At 40.7% G+C, this 20,418-nt stretch overlaps 1 protein-coding gene across 2 annotated transcripts in view; it reads left to right on the top strand.

The window, feature by feature from the left end:
- Positions 1-20,418, top strand: part of Reln (reelin) — a 498,095-nt gene that overhangs the window by 455,868 nt on the left and 21,809 nt on the right. For both annotated transcript variants that reach the window (XM_045135772.1, XM_004652888.2), the window contains exons 51-58: positions 3,890-4,044; positions 5,373-5,587; positions 8,192-8,369; positions 10,990-11,165; positions 11,371-11,477; positions 14,023-14,265; positions 15,888-16,063; positions 19,275-19,348. In XM_045135772.1, the coding sequence (XP_044991707.1) occupies positions 3,890-4,044; positions 5,373-5,587; positions 8,192-8,369; positions 10,990-11,165; positions 11,371-11,477; positions 14,023-14,265; positions 15,888-16,063; positions 19,275-19,348 (1,324 nt within the window). The remainder of the gene's footprint in view (positions 1-3,889; positions 4,045-5,372; positions 5,588-8,191; positions 8,370-10,989; positions 11,166-11,370; positions 11,478-14,022; positions 14,266-15,887; positions 16,064-19,274; positions 19,349-20,418) is intronic.

Genomic DNA, 20,418 nt, shown 5'->3' with positions numbered 1-20,418 from the left:
ACTGAACCCAGGTCATTAGGTTTTGCAGACAGGTGCTTAACCACTGAGCCATCGCCTCATCCCTTTTTTTTAATATCTAAAGACAAACTGTTTCATTTGCTGCAAGTCAGGCACATCAGCAACAGCGTCTTATGTTTCAGGTTCGGGTACATCTTGCTTCGTGTCCTTTACTCTCAGTAAGAATCGTTCCATTAGGTTCGCAAGCTACAATTGACTTCGACATACTGTTCTTATTTTAATGTATTTGGGTGTTTTTTTTTTTTCATTCCATAATGTGGCTGTGATAACTGTTTTCTAAGAGGCATCTTAAGTTAACTCTGTCTTTCCCTAACCACGTGCTTTGGTTTATACTGTGCAAAACATGGGATATCCAGAAACAGTAGTTCTGGTAGCCATTTGCATCCCAGTGATAAATTGCTTGTTCTACGAGCATGTGTTCTGCTCAGATGAAATTAAACAGACACGCCATGGATGAAGCCTAGCTCGCGGGGAAATTGCTGGGTCTTTTGGATCCTCTGAGACCACCTGCATCAGCTGCTTGTGAGCTAGTCCCAAGCCTTAGCTTGCACCTGTCAAAGTCACACCTGTGAGATCAAAGCATATTATCAGCTACTTACAGTTTGTTTTATTTGTTTATTCATTTGTTTATATTTTATTTCTAACCTTTCTGGGCTAGCAAACATAGTATAAAAGCATCTCTTCCCACCATGCATGGCTGTGAGCCGGTAATCACATCTTTCAGAAGGCTGAGGCAGGAAAATCTCATATCCAAAGCTAGCCTACACTGCACAGAGTTCCAACATGGCCAGGGGTATAGACATATAAGATTATCTCAAAAACTTTTCAAGAAAAGAAAGGGAATTGTGTGGTGTGTGTGTGTGTGTGTGTGTGTGTCTGTGTGTGTGCACGTGCGCGCACACTTGAGAGAGAGGAGAGAGAAAAGCTCAACCTATATAAAGTCTGCACTAATCATATGTACTTGCTTCTTGAAGTGCTTACAGTTTTATTGCGTGTCTTAAAATTTATTCTGTACTTAGTTGCTTTGCAGAATATATTTCCTCAGAGTTACTTTTGATCTGGTTTAGAAGAGTTAGGATTTATTTTAAAAATCTATGCAGAATACTTCAATATCTATACCTACATATTCAAATATTAAAAACATCACTGAGGTAATTTGTAAGAGCATTATTTTAGAGATGATAATCTGTTTCTCAAGAGGGAGGTTATTGAGTTATGATCCCGTGTAACCCAGGCTAGCCAGGAACTCACTACGAATCTCTAGCTGTCCTTGATCCTCCTCCCTCTACCTTCCATGTTGGGATTACACGGTCACACCACCACTTCCAGCTTAATCTGAATTTCTCTCATTTTCATTTATTTATGGGGTGCTTTTATTTTATTAATTTCTGTAATAAAATCCACATAAGATAAGACTTTATGTATTGAATACAGTGTGTCGCCTCTCTACAAACAGGAAAAAATTTGTTTTAACGTTTCTAGACCACTATGGCTGCCAATTTCTATGCAATGCCAACTTGACATGGTAAACTAAAATTCTGACAGCACAGCTAATATTACAAAGAATTCAAATTATGTATGTGTGCACATATATTTATATAAAAGTACCAATGGTGGTAGCACAGCAGCAGCAGCAGCAGCTTTTCCAGGTTCCGCCATCACAAAATACTGGAAGCACTCAGCACATTCCCTTAAAAACAAAAGTAAAGGGGCTGGAGAGATGGATAGCAGTTAAGGCACGGTACATGCCTGCAAAGCCTAACGACCTAGGTTTGATTCCCTGGGTCCCATGTAAGCCAGACGCACAAGGCGGTACCTGCATCTGGAGTTCGTTTGCAGTGGCTGGAGGTCCTGGCATGCTCATTCTCTCGCTCTCTCTCCCTCACTCTCTTTCTTTCCACGTGTGCTCCCTCTCTCTCTCTCTCTCTCTCTTTCTCTCTCTCAAATAAATAACTAAAATCTTTTAAAGTTAAAAACAAAATTTCAGGAAACAGCAAAGTTCTATTACTGTTGTGGTACTTGGCACCATGTTTTTAATTAGCTTCTCATTTGTCATCTGGAAATAATACATCCTGCAGTAATGACATCAAAAATAGGTCTAGGCTGGGCGTGGTGGTGCACGCCTTTAATCCCAGCATTTGGGAGGCAGAGGTAGGAGGATTACCATGATTTTAAGGCCACCTTGAGACTACTTAGTAAGTTCTAGGTCAGCCAGGGCTAGAGTGAAACCATACCTCAAAAAGCCAATAAATAAATAAATAAGTACACTGGAGAAATATTTCATACTAGGTCTTCCTACCCAAAATGCATACACACAAAGAAAGAACCCAAGAAGTGTTTTAAGGGTATCACAGGGGTATGCATATGCCTACATATACACGTGCATGTATACATATAACTTATGTTAAATGTGTACAATGTTTAAATATGCATTGTATGTTAATGAAGCTATAGCAAACTTCCATCTAGCTTTATAACTACCCAAATAATGCTTCCATAATTCAAGTAGACATAGCTCTCATCCCTAACATATTATTAACATTTCATTATCAGGCCGGGTGTGGTGGCACGCACCTTTAATCCCAGCACTCAGGAGGCAGAGGTAGGAGGATCACCATGAATTTGAGGCCACCCAGAGACTCCATAGTGAATTCCAGGTCAGCCTGGGATAGAGTGAAACCCTACCTCAAAAAACCAAAAAAAAAAAAAAAAATCATTATCCTCTCTATGAGCTACTTAAAAAGTTAAACATCTGTTAAAAATTGGATACAGGGCTGGAGAGTTGGTCTAGTGGTTAAGACACTTGCCTGCGAAGCCATTTCAACTCCCCAGATCCCACATAAGCCAGAAGCACAAGGTGACATATGCACAAGGTCGCACATGCCCACAAGGTGGCACACGCTCAAGTTCAATCACAGCGGCTGGAGGCCCTGGTGCACCCGTTCTCTGTTGCTCACATGCATGCACTCTTATTCTTTATCATAAAAAAGGCCCGTCTGTTGGGCTTGCCTCAAAAAAAAAAAAAATGGATACAAGGCTAGAGAAAAATGGCTTAGTGGTTAAGGAGCTTGCCTTTGAAGCCTAAGGATGCAGATTCAATTCCCCAGTACCCACGTAAGCCAGGTGCACAAGGTAGCACATGTGTCTGGAGTTCATTGGCAGTGGCTAGAGGCCCTGATTTTCTCTCTCTCTCTCCCTCCCTCTCTCCCTTCTCTTTCTCCCTCTCAAGTATATAAATAAATAAATTTTTTAAAAAAATTAGATACAGCCAGGCGTGGTGGCGGACGCCTTTAATCCCAGCACTCGGGAGGCAGAGGATTGCCATGAGTTCGAGGCCACCCTGAGACTACAGAGTGATTTTCCAGGTCAGCCTGAGCTAGAGTGAGACCCTACCTCGAAAAAGAAAAAAAAAAAAAATAGACATTTCCCTTTGATTTTCACCTAGAACATTTTTAAACATTATTTTTCTTCCACGTGAAGGTGTATGTGTGTGTGTGTGTGTGTGTGCACTGAGAAAGTAGCAGGATGACAGACATGCTGCTTGGTGTGTGTCTGTCATCCTAACACTTGGGAGGGACAGGCAGAAGGATCAAGAGGCCAAAATCATCCTCAGCTACCTAGCTAGGTTGAAGCCAGCCTGGGTTATGTAAAATAATTTAAGAAACAAAAAAAAAAAAAAAGGAGTGGGCACCACTCAGTCACCCAGTACCCATGTTTCTGTAAGGATATGTATACACCAGTCTAAGTTTAATACAATGTATTAGGAGAGTTCCTACTGAAATTAATGCTAGGACTTGATTAAAGCGAGTTTTTTTTTCCTTAAAATACTTCACACTAACTAAAGTTGTCATTCATTTTTGTCTGTTTTAAGTGAGTGAGCATTGGCTATTCCACGATGACTGCACAGTGGAAAGATTCTGTGACTCCCCTGATGGCGTCATGCTCTGTGGCAGTCACGATGGACGAGAGGTGTATGCAGTGACCCACGACCTGACTCCCACTGGAGGGTGGATTATGCAATTCAAGGTGAACCATTTTGGTCTCAATCACATAAATAACCATACATTAGCAGTATAGCCAGTCAGAAACATCACAGAAACAAAGATTATCTAATATTTCACTTCATACTTAGAAAGCAAACTGTAATATCAAGGTAACATACATCTCAACAAGGTATTGCTTAATGATTAAAACTTTCATTCTCAAGCCGGGTGTGGTGGTGCACGCCTTTAATCCCAGCACTTGGGAGGCAGAGGTAGGAGGATCACCATGAGTTTGAGGCTACCCTGAGACTACATAGTGAATTCCAGGTCAGCTTGAGCTAGAGTGAGACCCTACCTTGAAAAAACCAAAAAGGAAAAAAAAAAAAAAACTTTCATTCTCATCATGAATTTTTTCCACTTAGGATTAAATATTTATATAGCAACACATGTAAGATATACATTTACCAGCTTGCTGCATTAAATCACCATACAACTTAGACAAACTGACTCTTTTTTTTTTTTTTGGTTTTTCGAGATAGGGTCTCACTCTGGTCTAGGCTGACCTGGAATTAACTCTGTCATCTCAGGGTGGCCTTGAACTCATGGCAATCCTCCTACCTCTGCCTCCCGGGTGCTGGGATTAAAGGCATGCGCCACCACGCCCGGCTCCAAACTGACTCTTTAAGAGAAGATTAAAGCTATAATGGTCATTTCTGTTGAAAGAACAATAGGATGTTTCTGAGGAATAAAAATCATTTTTAAAAATAAAACATAATTAGAATTTATGCCAAAATCAACTTTGGCCAATACTTTGGCCAAGATTTAGCCCGGTGTGTTATATCTGCTTGAATCCCATTATGTTTGCAAAACCTGTCACAGTGTGGCTCTCGCCATCAATAAAGGTGCTGCGCTTTTGTTTGAAAGTGGCTTCTGTTATCACTTCATTGCATCTTACTTGTAGGTGAAAGTGATTTATGGAGAGTCATAAATTGTACGACAAAATAATAAAATCAGTAAAGCTTCTAGCCATCCTTCTTGGTCAGCTATTCTGCCAGATAGAAGTGCCAGGCCATTAACAAAACAATTTGTAAGCACAGGCCCAGGCCTTCCAGGGCAGTCCGCCAACACACAGAAGCACAGCTTTCCCTGTCTCTTCAAACTCCCTACACAATATACTTGGCACTTTCTGTAATTTGTCACCTTGGGCACCCATACCAACCTACTCTGTCCATCAACACAACAAATCACGAACTTGAAAATGCACGGTGGTGTGTAGCAAGGGATCTGCGGCTTTCTTGCTGCCAAGTCCTTAGAGCAGAAATATGTAGCATGGTTTTAACATGTTGATGATCTTGATTTGCTGTTTATTAGATCTCTGTTGGATGCAAAGTGTCTGAAAAAATTGCCCAGAATCAAATTCACGTCCAGTATTCTACTGACTTTGGTGTGAGCTGGAATTATCTGGTCCCCCAGTGCTTGCCTGCCGACCCAAAATGCTCTGGAACGGTTTCTCAGCCATCTGTGTTCTTTCCAACTAAAGGGTGGAAAAGGATCACATACCCCCTTCCTGAAAGCTTGGTGGGAAAGTAAGTATAACATTACAATAGAGCAGGTATCTGAGCACACAGTCCATTGTCAGTTGTGGGTAAATTGTGGATAAAATGCTCTCTTCCTTCCTAACTCTAAGGATTCTTTCACGACTTCCAAACATGAGCGGACTTCCCACTGTAATCCTTGGACTCGAGAATTGGCTTTCGACAGTCTCTTTCGTTTTCTAACCCTCTGTGGGAACGGAACAATAGAGATGGCCTTAGAGCCAGTTACAAGGCTCTACCTAACATAAATGCATTTCCCAAACCCACAGGACAGGAAGCAAATCCTGATCCATGGTCTTTGTACAGATCTTAATTCTTCATGTTATTTGTAGAAGACGGCTTGTAGGTTTCATTTTTCCCTTATCACAAAGTATTATATTCTGCACCTGCAGTGAAAAGTAATTAGCCTGTAGCCACAGTGAGCCAGGACGATTAAACCAGGCTCTGGAAAGTCTGTAGATAAGTTAATTCAAGGGAATTCCAAAAGATTTCCCTTCTACTATAAAATTAAGAAAAGAGGTGCATTAAACAAAATGACAGGTACACTTCTACTAAAATTAATCATATAGTCTGGCTAAATGAAAAACCTTCATGTGAAAAAGATTATGATATATGACCAGAACATAGAGACTTTGAATAGGTAATTATTACGCATACATGCAACCTTTCCAGTGTCCTATAGATATCACTGACTATCAGTTTTTTGAAATGTATCCATCCAATTAACATGCTAGAAAGCTATAAATCATGATGTATTCAACTGCAGGTCACCGAAACACCAATCCACATTGACTAAATTCAAAATGAAATATGTTCAGAAAGAATCCAAACATAACTTGGTGATTTTTAAGTTCTATACTGACTTCAAGGACACTGTTTGTCTGCAGGATTGGAGCCATACTCAGCTCCAATGGCTGCCAGACACTGGAATAGAATGCTTCCTTACCTCTTGTCTAGTGGGAGAGGAAAAGGGTTGCTTTTCTTTCCAAGAGAGCCAGAACAAGTGAACCCAAAGCCACTTGAAAACTCCAGGTGTTACACAAGATGGTTATCGATGATGGCACATCACAGCTGGGGTAAAATAGGTGCGAGGAAACCACAGTAACCAACCCCACCACAGGACCATCGGCCCCTCCTGTTCTCATTCACCCTCTTTTTCCTTCTCACAATATGGAATAATTTTGGTTCATTTTTTATTTATTTATTTATTTGAGAGCGACAGACACAGAGAGAAAGACAGATAGAGGGAGAGAGAGAGAATGGGCGCGCCAGGGCTTCCAGCCTCTGCAAACGAACTCCAGACGCGTGCGCCCCCTTGTGCATCTGGCTAACGTGGGACCTGGGGAACCGAGCCTCGAACCGGGGTCCTTAGGCTTCACAGGCAAGCGCTTAACCGCTAAGCCATCTCTCCAGCCCAATATGGAATAATTTATATCAAAAAAATGCAAAAATCATGGTTGTTCAGGTCAGTGAGTTTTACTACTGCATGAAGCATGTAACCAGCAATAAAATTAGATAGGAAACACTACGTTGCTCCAGAGAGTTCTTTCATGTACTTTGTACTCTTCAAACCAGACTTGTCGTTTATTTTAATATAAGCTTGGTTTTTCCCCACAAGACAGAAGACAGTGATGAAACTAACAATCTCAGGGAAATTGTGCTTCAATATAATCCTTCCTCAGTGGTAGAGTTACTCCTAGACTAGTGATTTCCCTCAGGGACGGAAGAAGCTGCTGATTTCCTGCTGCCCGAGAGCTGTGCTCGTGCGCTCTCACGGCGCTGTCGCCTCTGTGTAATTTCAGAAAGGTTCATTAATAAATCTAAACGCCCCCAGAACCACTGAATTCCAGTTCACAAGAAACCTGATGTGCTCATCTGACCAATAAGTAGGCTAATAGGTAGTTGTCAGAGGAATAAGTACAATGGCCAGTAAGTACTTGGAAATGTGTTCAACTTCTTTAGGGGAACCAGCTAGAGTGGGGAGGAACACAGAGGAGGACATTGGGGTAGAGAAATGAGTAAGAACCAATATAATGATACATATGTATGAAGAAGCCATGATGAAACCCATTACTTTGTATGTGAACCTTAAGATTAGCTTTAAGGATCACTGTGAGTTCAAGGCCATCCTGAGACTCCATAGTGAATTCCAGGTCAGCCTGGGCTAGAGTGAGACCCTACCTCAAAGAAAAAAAAAAAGAAAAGAAACAAAGAAACAAAGAAACAAAGAAAGAAAGAAAGAAAGAAAGAAAGAAAGAAAGAAAGAAAGAAAGAAAGAAAGAAAGAAAGAAAGAAAGAAAGAAAGAAAGAGAGATTAGCTTTAAAGCCAGGCGTGGTAGTGCACGCCTTTAATCCCAGCACTCAGGAGGCAGAGGTAGGAGGATCACCATGAGTTCGAGGCCACCCTGAGACTACATAGTGAATTCCAGGTCAGCCTGAGCCAGAATAAAGCCCTACCTTAGAAAAAAAAGAAAAAAAAGAGTGGTTAAAAATGTTTCATTACCTCACCCTGTCTAGCAGATATGTCTGCAGTGTTTACACATGCATCAAAGTGAACTTTTGGTCTTCATTTCTTTGCTTTTGCTTTGCCAACAGCCCTGTAAGATTTAGGTTCTATCAAAAGTACTCAGATGTGCAGTGGGCGATAGACAATTTCTACCTGGGCCCTGGATGCCTGGACAACTGCCGAGGCCATGGAGACTGCTTAAAGGAACAGTGCATCTGTGATCCAGGATACTCTGGGCCAAACTGCTACTTGACTCACACTCTGAAGGTAATGCTAAGCCCCAGCCGGAAGGATTTACTTGACTTACAGGCCATCCTATGTCTAATTTATGCGTTAGACTAATAATCTATAAGGTCCTTTGGGTCCTCCAGAAAATAAAAGTTTATGGGTAGAAACTACAAAACATATATGTTCAACATTTCTTAGATACCAGAACAGATAATAACATAAGCCAGCCTATATGGGAAAACTGTATTTTAGAGCATTCTTAACTTAAAGTCAATGTTTTTTATTAAAGTGAATTTATTAATGTTACTTTTACAGTTGATATAAGGAAAGATGCTATGAAGTAAAGCAAATAATATAAATGCCACAAGAGACAAAAATGTTCAAACATGCTTAAACAGTGCCTGAGTTGCTCAGAATATTCTACAGTCTGATTTGAGTGTTGAAGTGTGGTTGTGCATTAACACTAAAGAGATCTTTGTGACGTCTTAGCTGTTACATCAGTATTTAATATGCAAAGCAAATGCAGCTGATAAACGTAGCTTTTGTGCACACCTTTTATTTCTGTGATTAAGTATAGTTCAGTCATTATTTCAATAACAGAAAAGTGTCTCAGCTAAAAAAAAATACATAAGTGCCAGGCGTAGTGTCTCACGCCTATAATCCTAAAGGCAGCCTGAGCCTTGATGTGAGACCCTGTGTCAAAACTTGATTGAAGCCAGGCATGGTGGTGCACACCTTTAATCCCAGCACTTGGGAGGCAGAAGTAGGAGGATTGTTGTGAGTCTGAGGCCACCCTGAGACTACAGAGTGAATTCCAGGTCAGCCTAGGCTAGAGTGAGACCCTACCTCAAAAAGAAAAAGGAGGGGATAGAAATCCAATAAATTTTGAAAATAAAGTTAAAACATTCATTTAAGTCTAAAGGTATTATCCATTGTTAACCAAAATTATCACAAGAAACAGCTTTGTAAGCCATAACTAATAATAAACCAAAAAAATTTGTCTTTCATGGGCTGGAGAGATGGCTTAGCGGTTAAGTGCTTGCCTGTGAAGCCTAAGGACCCCGGTTCGAGGCTCAGTTCCCCAGGTCCCACGTTAGCCAGATGCACAAGGAGGCGCACGCGTCTGGAGTTTGTTTGCAGACGCTGGAAGCCCTGGCGCGCCCATTCTCTCTCTCTCCCTCTATCTGTCTTTCTCTCTGTGTCCGTCGCTCTCAAATAAATAAATTTAAAAAAAAAAAATTTTTTAAATTTGTCTTTCATAAACATTCAAATTTCATTAGAAGGCTTCAACTGGATAAAAATGATGAAAATCTGCATTATGAACTGTGATTTGAATCCAAGTAAGACTATGTATGGCTAATTATGCATTTGTTCTGAGTCTTGTTCTTACATATAAAATTTCATTTATAAAAATTATATAATGTGGGGGGGAGGGCACTATAGATAATTATTACAGTTACAACTAAAACTAAACAAAAGTTTTCGTTAGATATTTTCATTATTTTAAAAGTTTAAATTTCTCAAACTAATGAAAAACTGTATAGTGGACAAAATGAAAAAACAATGGATATAATGAATAGAAAAAGATCTTGGAATAGAAAAAGATCTTGAAAATGATCTGAGAAGATGAACAACTTTACCTAAGATATATCCATGAACCCTAAATATTTTTATATACTCTCTTTAGAAAATAGATTGGTCCTAATCCGGGCGTGGTGGTGCATGGCTTTAATCCCAGCACTCGGGAGGCAGAGGTAGGAGGATCACAGTGAGTTTGAGGCCACCCTGAGACTACATAGTTAACTCCAGGTCAGCCTGGACCAGAGTGAGACCCTACCTTGAAAAAAGAATAGATTGGTCCTGATATTTATCGTTCTAAATTAAAAAGGAACCCCCTCCAAAACTTTTCATTCTAGACTTTCAGTATTTGTCTCTATTCCTCAGCAACTTGACCCTGGTAAATATGTAAAAAGGTATTGCCAATTGCCTCCTAATTTCAGGTTTGTTTTCTTTTAACTTTAAGCCAAAAGCTTTGTTTTCAAATGTCCCTGCCTGACATAGAAGCTTATAGAAACATTCAGGGTTCACTCTGTTGGATTCTGATCTCCACAGATGCAAGCACACACTCAAGGATGGCCCTTGAAGAATTTGGGAGGAAGATGAAAAGCCTGCCTGTATTTTATCTTGTTCCTTTAATTTTTATTAAGAACATACTTTGTATGGATGCATCATGTGTTGGTACTATCTTTTCCCTCCTCCCTGCCCCCATTTCACAGGGGGCCTCCTCAGTGGACTTGCTGGTATTCCCCATCTTGTGTGTGTGGTTAGTAATGTTACAGTGGTTGTTTTATGTAAACTATGTGTACATATTATATATATTATATATATGAATATGTTCTAAAGTAACTTTTACACATAGGACTGTTACTATACTTGATATTACAGTTGTTTTGTTTACTGTAGACTTCAAAAATCTTACTCTGAAGCATTATTTAAGTAGTGTAAATGATCTTCAACATGTGGTAGAAATGAAATTTGTTGAAGTAACCTATTGGCTTTCTAAAAATATCTTTGAAATCAGCTCTAACTTTTTTAATTCAGGTAATTGTACAGTTATGATCTGAAATTTGTGTTCTTGACCACATCCCCTTTTGTTCAGACTTTCCTGAAGGAACGCTTCGACAGTGAAGAGATCAAGCCTGACTTATGGATGTCTCTAGAAGGTGGTAATACCTGCACTGAGTGTGGAATCCTCGCTGAGAACACTGCCCTCTACTTTGGGGGTTCCACCGTGAGACAAGCCATTACTCAAGATTTGGATCTCAGGGGCGCAAAGTAAGTCAGGTTTGTGTGTGTGTGTGTGTGTGTGTGTGTGTGTGTGTGTGTGTGTGTGTGTCAGTGTTATTTTATTTATTGCAACATCACACATTGAGGCTGAAACAACGAATGTGTAGAAGACGCTGTGAGACTGAACTTGGGTGGTGTCTTTTTTCTTCTAATTCCTCATTCTGACGGAAAATGTCTGCTTGCTCGTCCTCAGATTCCTGCAGTACTGGGGGCGCATCGGAAGTGAGAACAACATGACCTCTTGCCATCGGCCCGTCTGCCGGAAGGAGGGGGTGCTGCTGGACTACTCCACTGACGGAGGCAGGTTTCGGGGTGAAGGCCTTGCCTGGGAGCGGATTCCCACATTCTGTCCAGCACCCCTTAGAAACTTCTCCGAAGACCTTTGCTGATAATGAGAATCAAACGAAAGCCTGAGTGTGTTGCATCTTCTCTTCACATGTGACCCCAAATTTGAGATTGGGATTAAGAGAAAAGTGACTCTAAAACAAATATACACCAAGCTTTATGAATGGAGAAGATAGATATCTATATACATATACATACATACATACATACATATATATATATATATATATATATATATATATATACACACACACACACACTTTATGGTTAACAGAAGCTTGAGTACAGCAGATAAAGTTAGATAAATTTTGGCCAGGTGTGTTAGTTCAAAGCTGTCATCCAAGTCCCAGGGAGGTCAAGGTAGAAGGAGAGAGATTTCCGGGCTAACCTAATGTGAACCTGTCTCAACAACTAAATGTAAAGAAAAAACAAAGGAAAGGAAATAAATCTTTGCATGATTTCTCAAGTAATATATATATATATATATATATATATATATATATATATATATATATATATATTTTTTTTTTTTTTTTTTTTTTTTTTTTTTTTTTTGGTTTTTCAAGGTAGGATCTTACTCCAGCCCAGGCTGACCTGGAATTCACTATGGAGTCTCAGGGTGGCCTCGAACTCACGGCAATCCTCCTACCTCTGCCTCCTGAGTGCTAGGATTAAAGGCGTGTGCCACCACACCCGGCAGATATAAATTTTTAGAGCATTCTAAAGTATGTTTGTGGGCTAGAGAGATCTCTCAGTGGTTAAGGCACTTACCTGCAGAGCCTGACAACCTGGGTTTGATTCCTCAGTATCCACATAAAGCCCAACACACAAAGTGGCGCATGTGGCTAAAACCAAGCCAGTGTACCAGAGATCTTTACAAGTTAGGTTTTAGCAAACAGATGAATGGCTACCTAGTGGATGAGTCTAAAATAGTTTAGCTTATCCGCAAAGTGCTTTCTTATGTTATTTAAGTATTTTACCTGTAGCCCTATCAAACAATAAGGAGTCAACTTCCTATCAGTCCAAATAATTGGAAATTTCATAGAATTATATTTTAAATACTGAAAATTATTGTCTACCAACATGAGTGTATCTTATTATTTGTAAGAACTAATGCCTACTAGAATCTAGAACTAAATCTTCTTTATTTTTGTTTATTTTTATTTATTTGAGAGTTACAGACAGAAGATAACGAGGTAGGGTGAGAGAGAGAATGGGCGCGCCAAGGCCTCCAGCCACTGCAAACGAATTCCAGACGCATGCGCCCCTTGTGCATCTGGCTAACGTGGGTGCTGGGGAATTAAGCCTCGAACCAGGGTCCTTAGGCTTCTCAAGCAAACACTTAACCACTAAGCCATCTCTCCAGCCCTAAATATAAATCTTAAAGGCAGAAAATACATTTTACTTCAATACACCTACCTTGATGAAGTATTTCTAAACCTCCTCATCAGCTTTATGTTTTTTTTGAGGGGGGCATTTTGAGGTAGGGTCTCCCTCTAGCCCAGGCTGACCTGGAATTCACTATGTAGTCTCAGGGTGGCCACACACTCACATTGGTCCTCCTGAGTGCTGGGATTAAAGGCATGTGCCACCACACCCGGCTTCATCAGCCTTATTTTGAAACGATGCTTATAAGTGGTGAATACTTACATAAATTACCAAATTCAGTTTCCATTTCCTGGTTAACATTTCCTTTGGGAATCTTAAAGTTTTTGCAGCATCCTAGTGGTTTATGGTCTTATTTCCCCCAGATACTTTTTATTATTTTTTTTATTGACAACACCTATGCTTATAGACAATAAACCATGATAATTCCCTCCCCTCCCCCACTTTCCCCTCCATACCTCCACTCTCCATCATATTTCCTCCCCCTCTCCACTAGTCCCTCTTTTACTTTGATGTCATCAGCTTTTTCTCCTATTATGAGGGCCTTGTGAAGGTATTGTGAGGCACTGCGAGGTCATGGATATCGAGGCCAGTTTCCTACTGGACAGCTGCATTGTAAGGAGTGGTGCCCTTCCTAGGGCTCTTACATTCTTTCTGCCACCTCTTCTGCCATGGACCCTGAGCCTTGGAGGATGTGATAGATGTTTCAGTGCTGGACACTCCTCTGTCCCATCTTCTCAGCACTGTGTTGCCTTTTGGGTCTTCCCATCTGCAAAGAGAAGCTTTTCTAACCAAAAGTGAGAGTAGCATTAACATATAAATATGAACATTAAGTGTAATGCTTTCAGGGCAATTTGGTGAGAATAATTTATGCATTTAGCCAGACAAGAACAGGCTTTATACCCCTAAGGCTCATGACCTACCCTGCCATAGGCTTTTGTTTAGGTTTTCAGTACCAGGCATGTATTCCCTCCAGAGCTGGACTCCAGTCCAATTAGAGAGCAGTTGGTTTCCCCCAGAGCAGACATGCCACTATTGCACTCATTCGGTCATTTGGCCTGTTTGGCCAAACTTGAGCAGATATGTTTTTATGTAGTTACCTTTGCTTTTATAGGAATTACTTGGACTTTGCTTCATGAGATGGATTTCCAGAAATACATTTCTGTTAGACACGACTACATACTTCTTCCCGAGGATGCTCTCACCAACACAACTCGACTTCGCTGGTGGCAGCCTTTTGTGATCAGCAACGGAATTGTGGTCTCTGGGGTGGAGCGTGCCCAGTGGGCACTAGACAACATTCTGATTGGTGGAGCAGAAATTAATCCAAGTCAGTTAGTGGACACTTTTGATGATGGTAAGAAGCAAAGCAGTAAACAGTGTTCTTCTCTGTGAGCTGTTTATGTTTCAGACAGCCTAGTGCATGCTGCCCGACAGATATCTACTATCGCTACACCCTGTGGTTTGCAAATCTTCAGAGTTGGTCACTTGTTAAGATGTCAACTGAAATTTTCATTTTAGCAGTAAATCCTGCTAACTACAAAATATTTCCTTCATGTAGTTTGGAATTATAATATCTCAAAATGATCGTCGTTCTTTTAGTTTTTTCTGTGTCTTAGAAATACATATTGTGGGCTGGGGAAATGGCTTAGCGGTTAAGGCGTTTGCCTGAACAAAGGACCCAGTTTAATTTCCCAGGACCCACATGAGCTAGATGCACAAGGGGGCACAAGTGTCTGGATTCGTATGCAGTGGGTGGGGTCCCTGGCATGCCCATTCTCCTTCTCTCTATCTGCTTCTTTCTTTCTCTCTCTCACTCACTCAAATAAATAAATAAATAAAATATTTTTTAAAAAAGAAAGAAGGAAGAAATACATATTGCAGGGCTGGAGAGATGGCTTAGCAATTAAGGCACTTGCCTATGAAGCCTAAGGACCAAGGTTCAACTCCCCAGAACCCATGTAAGCCAGATGCACATGGGTTTGTTTGCAATGACTAGAGGCCCTGGCACACCCATGCATATTCTCTCTCTCTCTCTCTCATAACTATGTTTTAAGAAAGAAATTCATATTGAAATTGTCAAGAAGAGTTTCATAAGGTTGCAAGTTATCTACACAAGCAATTGTGGGTTTTTTTGATATTTTATTTATTTTTTTTAAATTTTTATTAGCATTTTCCATGATTATAAAAAATATCCCATGGTAATTCCCTCCCTCCCCCCCATTATTTATTATTTGAGAGAGAGAGAGGAAGAGGCAGATAGAGAGAATGGGCATGCCATGACCTCTAGCCATTGCAAACAAACTCCAGACACATGTGTCTCCTTGTGCATCTGGCTTATGTGGGTCCTGGGAAATCAAACCGGAGTCCCTAGGCTTCTCAGGCAAACATCTTAACTGCTAAACCATTTTCCCAGCCTGTGTTTTTAAAGTGGAATAATCAGTAGAGCAGCCTTTGTTATTATTTTCTAACTTCAAATTCTCATCTGGAATTTATATGTTAAGGCAGTAGAATAAAATAAGTATCACTCCTCAATAGTGAACAAAAAGGTAGGTCATAAATGAAGTAAATCAGAGACTCGGGAGATGGCTCACCAGTTAAAGGTGCTTGCCTACCAACCCAGGTTCAATTACCCAGTATGCACATAAAGCCAGACGCAAAGTGGCACATGCATGTGTGATCCCAGCACCCTATAACAATGAGAGGGAGAGGCCAGGAAAATCCAGGACTTGTGGGCCAGCTAGTCTGAAGTACCTCTGTAGCCTGGCAGTTTATTTGTAGAGGCAAGAGACCCTCTTTCACAGAAGATGGCAGGCACCCAGAAACCTTGGGCTTGTCCTTTGACCTCCACGTGAATGCCATGGCACACGCAACCATGCACACACAAATAAATAATTATCTTACAAAGAAAGTAAATCAACAACAAACCACTCAGCCCAAGAAAGTAATATGCCACATTGTTTTCCATTTCTTTGGCAGAAGGCATTTCCCATGAAGAAAACTGGAGTTTTTATCCTAATGCAGTAAGGACAGCAGGCTTCTGTGGCAATCCATCCTTCCACCTCTACTGGCCAAATAAGAAGAAGGACAAGGCTCACAATGCTCTCTCTTCCCGGGAACTCATTATACAGCCAGGATATATGATGCAATTTAAAGTAAGGGGGGAAAAAGGCTCTTCGAAACAAGAAAGTGGTGTTCTATTTGGGTCGTGGGAGAAAGTGTTCTGACAAGTAGAGGGAGATGATTGATTTCATTCATTAAAAGAGACTGTCTGTCATGAATGAAAGAAGTAATCTTTCACAAAGGCCCTCATGTAAGTATGATTATTTGAGCATAGATTTTAAAAAAATCTCGAAGGTGTTGGGCCACAGCAATAAATATAATTGTATCGCATCTCGTACATGTAGTCTTGATTTCATTTACCCAATAAAAAGCTCAGATAGGTGTCTCTATCTGCCAACTGTCTGTAGCTCTCTTGTATCTCATCCTCTCTCCCCTCCCCATCCCCAGCCACTGCCTATTACATGAGGAAACCATCTGCTTGTCCATCCATCCCTACTTAGTTAACTTTCAATTTTCGTTTGTCCCTGACTCCGCAAATCTGGCATTAACTAACTTAGAAGCTCCTGATGTCTCAACAAATGAAAAAGGGTTCTTGACTCCTTTAAATAGAAGCATAAACAGGAAGGCATAGCAGGCGGCTAAGACACTCAGAGAGCAAAAGAATTGATGTCTCTCATGCAAAAACGTGCTGCTTTTAAAGCTGCTACAGAAATGCAGTTTATCACAAAAGATTTTCAAAGACGTCAGTTATTCTCTTTTTTTGTTTTGTTTTGTTTTTTGAGGTAGGGTCTCACTATAGTCCAGGCTGAGCTGGAATTCACTACATAGTCTCAGGGTGGCCTCGAACTCACAGCGATCCACCTACATCTACCTCCCAAGTATTGGAGGAAAAGCGTGTGCCACCATGCCCAGCTTAATGCCTTCATTTTAAAAGCTGTACCACAACCATTCTTAATAATAAGTCTTGATTAAAGTAAAAAATGTTTTCGTTTTGCCTTGGCTCTCTGGTAAGCTCTTCTTCAGAGATCGGAGGATAAGGCAAGCTCCCGAAATCTACCATTCCCTCCAGACAATACTTAGTTTTCATGACGTGAAGGATGTTCAAGGTCATATCCAGTGTTCTGCTACCCCAACTACCAAGCCAGGTTTTCCCTCTACCAGTCCCATCACGGCCCATATCAGAGGCAGTCACACTTGCCTGGACTGAATGTGGCCTCCTTGGATGCTTCTGCCAACCTAGAGCTAAAGGAGATTGTAACTTTTTTTCCCCCTCCGACCAAGTCAATTTACTGAAAAGCAAAAGGGAGAAAGGTCGGCCCCCAACACTCGGGGGCATGTCATTAGCACAGCTCTTCGTGGTCATTGTAGACCGCCGTATACTGCAGGCCTCCGCTTTCACCCGCCCGCCTTTCCTCTGCTGCTGACCCAAGCGTGTCATCCTCAACCTCGCCAGCTTGGGCACAGAGCCCCCTTCTGCTTGGTGCAAGCTTTCATCTTATCACCCTAAGATCTGTTTCTGTCCACTTCTATGGATGTTCAACCCCCCCCCCGAGTACCCCCTAAATGTTAGCGTTTCTCAGTGCATCTCAGATTCCTTCTTCTCTTTTAAAAAAAATATATATTTTTTGTTGTTTATTTTTATTTATTTATTTGAAAGTGACAGAGAGAAAGAGGCAGATAGAGAGAGAATGGGCGCGCCAGGGCCTCCAGCCACTGCCAATGAACTCCAGACGCGTGCGCCCCCTTGTGCATCTGGCTAACGTGGGTCCTGGGGACTCGAGCCTCGAACCAGGGTCCTTAGGCTTCACAGGCAAGTGCTTAACCACCAAGCCATCTCTTCAGCCCTCAGATTCCTTCTTCTCATTGCCTCTCACCCGTGGGCGTTTTGCCCAGTCCTCTGTCTTCGTGTGTCATAGCTTGAAAAGGAAGCCTCTGTTCTGCAGAACAGACCCAGACTGGCTCACTACCGCCTCTGTCTTCAATAGCTTCGGCGCATTTCTGACTTTGCCCGGGGTGCCTCGATTCAGTACTTCTAGCAGGGAACTTGGCGTCTGGTTTCCCACTCCAGCTTTTCTTTCTGACTGCCATATTGTGTTGAAGGCACCACCTTTCACCTAGTAAACAGCTTCAAGTGTTAAGGTGCCCTTTGATTTTTCACTTGTCACATCCTAATAGCTCTTTTAGTCCTAATCTTGAACAGTCTGCGTTTCTTTTCTCTCCACTTGCACTGGTTACTACCTCCATTCTGGCCTTATTTAAGTGAAATGCCGTAAATTCTCTCTCCACTCCTCCCTGACTAACATCAGCATCAGATGGGATTTTGACAATGCCCAGCTCTTGCTTCATCATGAACCTTCAACAGTCGACTGTCCTGTGAGGCACTAGAGAATTTTATTTATGTCTTCTACGACTGCATTACCATTATTGTAATACACTTCTTATTCTACTACTGAATCCAAGATGCTTTTTAGTCATGCATGTACGGCCTGACAATTTTAGCACTGACTTTATATACTGTCAGCACTGGACATGCGGTTTGTTGATTAGCAATTTGTACTTAAATTAGAATCACCACTGGCGCTCCAGTGGTACAATCAGTTGCCATGTAGTACTACATGAATGACTCAATTTTATAACATTTTTGCATTAATAGTTTGAACATCTAATTGCATGTAGTATGGAAAAGTATAGAGACATAAAAAATCAATATTAAGAGGCTGGTGATATGGCTCAGTGGTTAAAAGTGTTTGCTTACAAAGCCTGAAGGCCTGGGATTGATTCCCCAGCACCTATGTAAGGCTAGATGCACAAAGTGGCTTGTGTTTCTGGAGTTTGTTTGCAGTGGCTAGAGGCCCTGATATGCCCATTCTCGTTCTCTCTCTTGCTTGCTCTCACTCTCTCTCTTTCTCTCCTTGCAAATAAGTATTTTAAAAATGAATATTTAGTTATTAAAATTTGCTATTTTCAATCCCAAATATTGTTAAAACATCTAGGAAGCTTGCATATTATTGGAAAAATTTTGAATAAGATGCTTTCAATTTCTCTCCAAAAGTCACATTACTATTTTTAGCCAATTTATCTTACTCAAATCTATTTAATCTGATATGCCAATTAAGTTACTAGAAATAAAACCTTCATTCCCATCGCCTTTAAAAATTGCCTGTCTTCAACAATTCAAAAGAATGGTTTCTCCATGCTGTGGCAGACATGATGTTGAAAAAAGAGACAGCTAATGAGTTCCTTAAGATATCATCGAGTTTCACTGAGTCTTGCTTGTATGTTGACTGTTTGTGTCTGCATTAGATCGTGGTGGGCTGTGAAGCCACTTCTTGTGGTGACCTTCATTCCGTGATGTTGGAGTATACTAAGGATGCAAGGTTAGTGAAAGAAGACTTCACAATTCTTTCCAGACCTAAACACACAATTCGGGTATTTATCTATGCTTAGGTAGCTACTTACAAAGAGGAATTTTGCATATTTATTCATGGGAGTTTCCAGGGGATGGAGGTTCATCCCTTTAATCCTAGCACTTGGGAGGCTAGGGTAAATACCTAGAGAGACCCTACTCAAAACACAAAGTGTCAGCCAGGCGTGGTGGCGCACGCCTTTAATTCCAGCACTTGGGAGATACAGGTAGGAGGATTGCTGAGAGTCCAAGGCCACTCTGAGACCATATAGTGAATTCCAGGTCAGCCTGAGCTAGAGTGAGACCCTACCTCGAAAAACCAAAAAATAAAAATAAAAATGAATTTAAAATAAAGTGTCTCTCCATGTGTACTTTCATACAATTTTTATTCATATAAAATTTACCCCATATGTCTTCACATTGTTTTCTTCAAACCATGAAAAACCAGTTTTCACACTAGACAGCAGTTAAGAAACTTTATATTATAAAATAAATAAAACACAAAATTTGTCTTCAGAGTAGAATGATTTTGTTCATGTTGTTCATTTTCAAGCAACCTGAAGAAAACTTTTTGGGGTTTTTTTTGTTTTTGTTTTTGTTTTTGTTTTTGTTTTTGTTTTTGTTTTCAAGATAGGTTCTCTCTCTAGCCCGGCTGACCTGGAATTCACTATGTAGTCTCGGGGTGGCCTTGAACTCACAGCAATCCTTCTCCTACCTCTGCCTCCCAAATGCTGGGATTAAAGGTGTACACCACCATGCCTAGCAAGAAAGATTTACATAAGTGATCTGATTAAGCTTCAGCCAGAATTCTGTCTCCTGAAAGAAGCCAGGAACCATGAATGAAAGTCTGACATGGGAAATCTCCTTTGACAATTACCCTGTCTCTACCCTCACTTTAAAAAATTAATTATGTTAAACTAAGTCTGGGTAGAGAGAATTGTTTTGTCAATTGATGTTTCTACTAACAATATTAATGAGAAGTCACCAGAATTCATCATTAATGTATATTATTGTTTCATTCTGTTATCAGTGGATACACGC

The sequence above is a fragment of the Jaculus jaculus genome, chromosome 16 (genome assembly GCF_020740685.1).
Source record: "Jaculus jaculus isolate mJacJac1 chromosome 16, mJacJac1.mat.Y.cur, whole genome shotgun sequence".
Classification (NCBI taxonomy): Eukaryota; Metazoa; Chordata; class Mammalia; order Rodentia; family Dipodidae; genus Jaculus; species Jaculus jaculus.
The sequence above is the reverse complement of the archived record's forward strand: the minus strand, read 5'-3'. Positions and strand labels throughout refer to the sequence as shown.